General features: G+C 43.8%; 1 protein-coding gene across 1 annotated transcript; it reads right to left on the bottom strand.

Annotated features, from left to right (window-relative positions):
• Positions 1–2,680: 2,680 nt before the first annotated feature.
• On the bottom strand, positions 2,681–4,254 carry LOC117468981. Its single transcript, XM_034113371.1, has 3 exons — positions 3,788–4,254; positions 3,461–3,571; positions 2,681–3,006 (listed from the first exon to the last, which is right to left on the bottom strand). The coding sequence occupies exons 1-3, from the start codon at positions 4,182–4,184 to the stop codon at positions 2,681–2,683; spliced, it is 834 nt and encodes a 277-aa protein (XP_033969262.1). The 5' UTR covers positions 4,185–4,254.
• Positions 4,255–8,437: the final 4,183 nt, after the last annotated feature.

Here is an 8,437-nt window from a genome sequence, read left to right as displayed (position 1 = left end):
CTACAGAACTATGTGTTACCAAAAGAGGGAAAAGTATGATAATGTCTTTTCTGATTTCTGTGGCTACTTTTATTGCCATTTTGGTGACATGTGGTTGTTGTTGTGTGCCTTGTATCTGCTCACTGTGTGTTAGACTCATCAGTTCCACCATTGAGGGAAGAGTAAAGATGACTCAGCTGACAAGGACTTTGCTTTTTAGACATATTTTATTCTCCCTCCACTGTCATAATAAGTTGTTGTTGTGGACTGTTCCTAAAGGTTTAAAGTGCTCTATATCCCAACTTCTGATGGGTTTATATAAATGTTGGGACAGACACAGTAAGAAGAAAATTGACAGTGGTAATGTTTCAAATGCTATATGTTGATCTCGTGAGGTGAGATCAAAAGAGGGATTGAAGTAAGAAGATATGATTCTACACTGTATTGAAGTAAACATGTATTGTTTGAACGGGTTTTGATAATCACTTAGAAAAAGAATGTTATTCTCACTTTTAAACTCACTGATCCAGAGATTCTGTGTTTCACACACCAACATTGGCTGTTATCATCTCTAAGAGCCAGATGCTGTTTCTAAGTCGTTAAAGACATCGTAAAATAGGAAAAGATCCCCTGGAAAAGGTAGGGAGGGGAGATCGGGACGGAGATAAGAATTGACTTTTGACCTTAGGGGACTTTGGAATTTCAAGTCCTGGAGAGAACTATTGAACCCGGCCAGAAGCGAATCCAGCCAGTCAGGGCACTTGGGGGAGGTGGTCAGTTTAAACAGCTCCTCCCCAGGGGTTCTCTGATTCGCTTGGGAGAAAAGTGGGAAGGAAGAATCGACAAATCTCCGCCCCAAAGACAGATAGAAATACTGACGTTTGTGTGTGTAAAATTGCTTTTGGGTTTGGTGAGTGGTTGACTCCGTTGAACTGTGTCCGCATCGCACCATTGACAGAAGGCACTCTCTTCTCGTTCGATGGGTGGTTTGATCCCGATACATTTTAGCCGCATCGCATCACGAATCTAAAAGCCCGGGGTACCCGGAGTACTCTGTATAACTTGTATATGTGTTTGATTTCCTACCAGTAAACTCAGATAATTGTTGTAACTTTTGATTCCGGTGTTTTCAATTCCTTTCTTAATTTAATAGAGATCCAGCCTCATCCAACGAACGGCGCGTAGCAGAGGTATTCTACTCCAACATGACTCAGCCTACACCCTGCAAAGATGGCTGATGAAACCTTTCCAAGGAAGGCTCACACCCGAGCAACTTGTGTACAATCACAAAACAAGCCGAGCACGAGTGGTGGTGGAGAACGCTTTTGGCAGATTGAAGGGCAGGTGGCGGTGCTTGATGAAAAGAAACGACTGCAAGATGGACAAGATAAAAATCCAGGTGGCAGCATGTTGCGTGTTACATAACCTCTGTGAAAGTAATGATGATGAGTACAGGGACGAATGGACTGCCTTACCGGCGACCCAGCTTGATGGGCCAGCGCCAGCCATTGCCGAGGCTGGGGGGCAAGACACACACACAGCCCTTATGAGGCATCTGAACAGCATGTAAATTGTACATTCTAAACAATAAATGTAAACATTATTGACAATAAAGCTGATCATTTCTACGGTGCTTTTGTTTCTCTCTTTCATTTTGCAGTCAAGACAGGCAACATTACAATAGTGTAATAGTAGCCAAAACTAACATACATGTTAGTAACTAAAGTGTCAGTTGTACATGTCACTAAACATTGTCAATATAAAATAAAGTGTCAGTTGTACTATATAATAACAGTAATAACAATATAAAATAAGGATCTGTTTAATCGCCATGTCGGTTTTCTTTATTGCACTCTCAAGACATAACATGAAATAGAACAATTTTTATGTCGTAACTCTTCAATTATACGGCTCTGCTGTCAACAAATCTTGAAAACGGAGACGAGGGGAATGTAGAAATCGGTAAATCACTTCAGAAATGTATTGATAATTGTTCTGCTTTTTAATGTAAACTTGAATTCATAGTAAACTAGCTGCTTTTGAGCACTTTACTTTTTACATGGGCCATTTTCAACATGACGTGACTGTATTCAAACTAAGTCACCATCTACCCCTAGTTTCATTTGGTGCATCAGTCTTTATTTTGCCCTATGATGATACTAACCTAGCATTCACAACCCTAGTTTTTTATGGTTTCATTTTGGAAATAAAAACATAAAAAATGGAAACTTTCATGTCATTTTTGGCCCATAGTGGACTCCATGTTGTGTTGTGTGAAATGTGGGGGAATTAAAAGTTTTGGTCAAATATTTAAAATGATATAAATTATCATATTTGTGTATGTGCCGCTGCCATTCCTCCACAAGGTTGATGATAAATAAATGACAAATAAAGCTTTGCCAGTTTATAACCGATGAAACATGATGGTATCAGAATACTCACTTACATGTGATGTATAGCATGCTACACAGGTCACTAAAGATAAAGTGTCAGAAATAAGCAAGATGATTTAATCGCCATGTTGGTTGTCTTTATTGCAGCATATGACATAACATGAAATTAGAACAATTTTGTTATGTAAATAAAGTGACAAAGTGTCAGTTGGACATTATATAAAAAATAAAGTGATAACAGCAATAATATAAAACTAAACTATGCCTAAACTAGGCATAGGCTCAGCAGCAGACATTAACAGGGGCCACTATTTGGAGGAAGACCTGTTGGCTTTCACTAGCTGAGAAAGCACTTTCAGAAACCCAGTATTAAATACCGCTTGTTGCTCATCCTGCCGCTCCTGGCGCAGCTCCTGGCGCAGCGCCCACGCTTCATCCTGTTGCCGCTGGCGCTCCATCTGCTGCAGCGCCAGTTCTGACTGGCGCTCCATCGAGGTGATCATTCTGGCCTCCGCTTCCTGGGTCTGGCTGAACTGCACCGCCTGATCTACGTGCAGCGACTCATTCGCCACGGCACGCTGGTCCTCCAACGCCTGGACGGTCTCGAGGAAAAGTGCATCCTGTGTCCGCTTTCCTAAGAGGGGAAAATAAGCAAGATACAAGATCAACAACCAGAGACATACATCATGTATTTTTTAGCTGCCTGGATTATAACAGACAAAGACTCATTCTGATAACTGCACTGGAACAACTCAACATCAAGGACATGGATTTCAAGTCAATATATGAAAGTAAATCAAGAAATGAAGCAAACAAGCTGATCTTCAAATTCTTCAAAAGCACTGGTCTGAGGACAAGGATTTAATAAATCAACAGTAGGTGGCGATATATGCTCCAAGTGGAAGCGATTTCTTACCGGAAGTCATGTGACCTCTAGCCCGGATGTTTACAATGTTTGTAAGAGGTAAAAAGGCGCGAAATGTTCTCTTTCACGCTGTTTCATAATTGTACCAAGAAAGAAGGAAATAAACATGATTGTGAACATCTATGCGTAACGTTCTTTCAAGACAAAGTTACAGTGTGTTTACCTTTGCGTTTGGTTGCCGGTAAGGGGGACGAGCAAGCGAGCAAGCTCTGATCTCCAACGCCAAGAACCTCGCTTGTTTCCAATACCGAGTGTTGTTGCTGATTTTCCTCGCCTGAAACACATGATTAGTTCCATGAGTTAGTGAAGCAAATTACAGAAACACTGCACAGTTATTCACTAGTCAAAACGTTTTAATAGCTAGATGTTATTAGCCAGCTCGGGGCCAGTGTTAGCTAGTTTAGCCTAGCTTGATCTACTGAGCAAATAAAAGTACATCTGAGACCATTATTGTGCAGATTAAAACCCCAGTGCATGTAGTTGCTTTTACCTTCGTCGTTGTCGCCCTCTAAATTCGGCGTTGGAGCGGCCTCCGATGCCATAGTGCCCGAATCCAGGCTCGATGCTGTACCGGAGAATGATGGTCTGCTCCCAAGCAAAGCATCCATGCGGTCAAACCATTTCGTGGTCCTCCGGTCGTTACCACTTTTGTTGTTCCAGTCTTTTGTTTTCTTGTAGTCCTGGCGGAGTTTCTTGATTTTCAGCCGGCATGCCGTGGCGCTGTGCACGATTCCCATCTCCAGCAACAACTTCGAACAACGATCGAAGATCTTTGAATTGGGTACTGGCTTCAACAGCATTCCCTGCGTCGTGTCGTCGGCGTAGATGTAGAGAAGCGCTGATACCTCCTCATCAGTCCATCGCTCGGATTTCTTCATGTTTGTCATTTCACTGCGTTAAAAAAACAAACTACACTTCTTGGTGGCTGAGGTTGTTGTAGCGAGGCAAAACAATGGCGGCTCTACACAACATTTCCACAGTTGTACGGGGCGTGGTTTGCAATTCGCCCAGCCAATCAGCACTGGGGCACTTTTGGAGCACTTTTCACCCACAGAAAAGTACGCTCTCTGAGCTGGCTCTAAAAATGGGGGTAAAAGTACCCGAGATTAAGTATGATTTTTGGTGTGAACGCGACATAAGGGGTACTCACAGAACTAAAACGCGAAAAGTACGGTGAAAGTACTCCGGTGTGAACGCGGCTAATGCAGGCAGCATAGTCACTGCTTTTAGCAGGGTCTCAGAGAGCCAGAGAGCCAGGGTACAGCACATCGCTGTCTTACCCATAAAACAGGGCTCTGATCAGGGCTAAAGTAATGTTATAAACTGGTGAATCTGTTTAAATGCAGGCAGCATAGTCACTGCTTTTAGCAGGGTCTCAGAGAGCCAGAGAGCCAGGGTACAGCACATCGCTGTCTTACCCATAAAAACAGGGCTCTGATCAGGGCTAAAGTAATGTTATAAACTGGTGAATCTGTTTAAATGCAGGCAGCATAGTCACTGCTTTTAGCAGGGTCTCAGAGAGCCAGAGAGCCAGGGTACAGCACATCGCTGTCTTACCCATAAAACAGGGCTCTGATCAGGGCTAAAGTAATGTTATAAACTGGTGAATCTGTTTAAATGCAGGCACCTGCATTCACACCTCCAGGGCGGAGACCGGGAAAACCAACTCTCTTTGCCCGCTCACAGAGCCCCGAAGGACGGACTAGAGACCTCCAGCACCAGTCCCTAACAGTGGGACTTTGTTTATTTCACACCTCCAGGGCGGAGACCGGGAAAATCACCTCTCGTTGCCCGCTCACAGAGCCCCGAAGGACGGACTAATGACCACCAGCATGTCCCCCTAACAGTGGCACCTCCATAACATTGCACACCGTGAGTCCCCGGGCCCCCGCAGTTAAGCACTCCCCCACGGACTAAACCCAGATATTCACACCCTCCAGAACCTCGTGCCCCTGGTAAGACTAACAAGGGGTGGATTTTGTGGTGGTCTACCGTCCGCCCTTAAGCATCCAACTGCGGACTCCTGACACTCAGACACTTTTCATATTTTTAGGTTACCAAGGGCACGCTTGTCTGGCAGTTATGCACATGGGGTTTTGTCCAAGGCAGTGTGCTTAAGTCAGGGGGCCCGGGGACTCAAGGTGCGCATGGCAGGCTGCCTATGAGCGGCCAAAATGTTTTAATTAACTCGTTATTGTCGTTTTTAGACAGTGTACATTGGACGACATAAACATCCGGAGTTATGGACATAAACGTGTCAGTATAGACAGAACAATGTACATATTAATCATATTTAATTTATTAAATGTACAATAAACTAAAAACAGCAGAATCACTGCTTTAAGCAGCATATCACACTTCCAGGCAGACATACACACACCCAGGGTGGGAAGAGAACACATTGACCCAGGAATAAGTGCTCAAAACGTGGGTAAAAGTGTGTTAAAAAGTCGGGGAACATGTTTCAAATGACAGCAGACTGCTGCTTGTTTGCAGGCTGACACGAATCATGGGCATATTAGTGTTTAAAGTCGGGTGAACTGTTTTAATTCAGGACCAGGGTGAAAAGATAACACATTTACCCCGCTAAAGTGTTCAAAACATGAGTATATTAGTGCTCAAACTCAATTAAAATGTTTTAATTAACTCGTTATTGTCGTTTTTAGACAGTGTACATTGGACGACATAAACATACGGAGTTATGGACATAAACGTGTCAGTATAGACAGAACAATGTACATATTAATCATATTTAATTTATTAAATGTACAATAAACTAAAAACAGCAGAATCACTGCTTTAAGCAGCATATCACACTTCCAGGCAGACATACACACACCCAGGGGGGGAAGAGAACACATTGACCCAGGAATAAGGGCTCAAAACGTGGGTAAAAGTGTGTTAAAAAGTCGGGGAACATGTTTCAAATGACAGGAGACTGCTGCTTGTTTGCAGGCTGACACAGTTCACTTGTCTCACACACACACCCAGGGGGGAAAAGAGAACACATTGACCCATGAATAAGTGTCTGAATCATGGGCACATTAGTGTTTAAAGTCGGGGAACTGTTTTAATTCAGGACCAGGGTGAAAAGATAACACATTTACCCATGAATAAGTGTCTGAATCATGGGCACATTAGTGTTTAAAGTCGGGTGAACTGTTTTAATTCAGGACCAGGGTGAAAAGATAACACATTTACCCCGCTAAAGTGTTCAAAACATGGGTATATTAGTGCTCAAACTCGATTAAACTGTTTTAATTGCGGAGGTTTTACGTTTTGGTTCACTCGTCTCACACACCCAGAGTGTTAACAACATTTTTTACAAATTTTATAAATTAGTCTAGAGCTCCATCTATTGTAATTTGAGTGTATTACACGTCTGTCCATGGAACGCGAGTTTTGCGCCATTTGAGTGGAGTAAACTGATATGCAGCTGGAGTAACATGTACATTGAGACGCATTGGGACATATCATCGTAACTTTCAATGTTAACCTTGTACATATGAGGCACAATATGCTTACTCAATCTACCGAGCAAGTAAAAGTACATCTGAGACCAGTATTGTGCAGATTAAAACAGTAAAGTGCATGTAGTATATTTTACATTCGATTAGTGCCATGAGTTAGTGAAGCAAATGACATAGCGGCCGAGAATAGCTAGCTAGCTGTTAGCCAATTCAACCTAGCATTGCTAGCTCGATCTACCGAGCCAATAAAAGTACGTATGTGACCATTATTGTGCAGATTAAAACAGTGCAGTGCATGTAGTATATTTTACCTAATTCGTCGTCGTCCTTGGGCAATTCCACCGCCATTGCATCCTCCCACCCCATCGTGCTAGAAGCGATGGTCTTTGCGGTGCCGGAGAATGTGGGTCTGTGGCCAAGCAAAGCATCCAAATGATCGTACCACTTGCTGGTCTTCCGACCGTTACCACTCTTGTTGTTGTGGTCTTTTATTTTTTTGTAGTCCTGCTTCAGTTTCTTTATCTTGTCCCGGCATGATTTAGCGCTGTGGACGATTCCGATGGCCGCTAACTTTTGCGAAATACACTCATACATTTTCGCGTTGGAAACTGCCTTCAGCAGAAGTCCCTGGATCGCGTCGTCCGCGTAAATATCCAGAAGCGCCGAGACATCATCATCACTCCACCGCTCCACTGATTTCTTTGGTGTTATCATATTGCCAACTGCTGGTTTGCAAAAAAGTAATCTCTTCGTTGCTACGCTGAGATTTTAATGCGTGCAAGTAAAATGGCTGCTTTATAAAACTTTTTGGGAGTTGTACGGGGCGTGGTTTGCATTCCGCACAGCCAATCAGACGTACAAACTATTTTCTCCCACGACAGTCCCTGCTCTCTAGCAGGGACTGAAAAGCGGGTCTGACGAACTAATTTGAGCTACTTTAGTTCCTGGGGCTTTTTGGTGTGAACGCAAATATATCGTAGTTCTGATGAACTATTGTGGGAAAAGTACTCCAAAGTACTCGTGTGAACGCACCTATTGCCACATTTTCCAGCATCACCTGCCTGCAGTCCTCGTTGTCACACTCAGTATGTGGGGAGAAGGGTGGAGGGTGCCCGGGGTATTCCTCCTCATTGTCTATATCCAATGATGTAACAATTCCAATGATGGGGTTAGTCTCACGGAGGTCATGGAGCAACTGCAGTGCCACACTATGCTTCAGCCTTGCCATGACCTGATGTGCCTCATATCGGGAGAACTCAGGGTGGTCATGTGTTACATGACGGTCCAGTCTCTTCCCAGCATACGAACACCCTGCGATGGGACAGGGTTTGGTCCGAACATTTATCCTGCCACTGGCTATTTTCAGGAGGATTCCCCTCTCCAAGTTCCACACTGCATGTTTGTGCTTAAGGTGTTTGTTCAACGCCAGATAGAAGACTCTGCACACCGGGCATTCGGACGACATCCTTACTGAAACAGACACAATGAATTTGATCAAAATGCTGTTCTAGTTCTCCGTTTATATGCGTTAGCGTGACAGGTGATTGCAACACTGGGTCCGATGCATCAATTCATGGTGCATGGACCAAGGGAGGTATTGGGTTACCACCGGGTCAGATGGTCCCACCTCCGCACCAACGCGGGGCTGGTGATGGCAACATTGGGTCCGA

This window comes from Trematomus bernacchii, unplaced genomic scaffold (genome assembly GCF_902827165.1).
Source record: "Trematomus bernacchii unplaced genomic scaffold, fTreBer1.1, whole genome shotgun sequence".
Lineage (NCBI taxonomy): Eukaryota > Metazoa > Chordata > Actinopteri > Perciformes > Nototheniidae > Trematomus > Trematomus bernacchii.
The sequence above is the reverse complement of the archived record's forward strand: the minus strand, read 5'-3'. Positions and strand labels throughout refer to the sequence as shown.

Excerpts from the sequence above, each read along its gene's own strand:
- LOC117468981 (XM_034113371.1), bottom strand. The coding sequence starts at position 4,184 with ATGACAAACATGAAGAAATCCGAGCGATGGACTGATGAGGAGGTATCA. Across the intron at positions 3,572-3,787 it reads AGAGGGCGACAACGACGAAG|GCGAGGAAAATCAGCAACAA; the intron begins GTAAAAGCAACT and ends CATGTGTTTCAG. Across the intron at positions 3,007-3,460 it reads ACCGGCAACCAAACGCAAAG|GAAAGCGGACACAGGATGCA; the intron begins GTAAACACACTG and ends TTCCCCTCTTAG.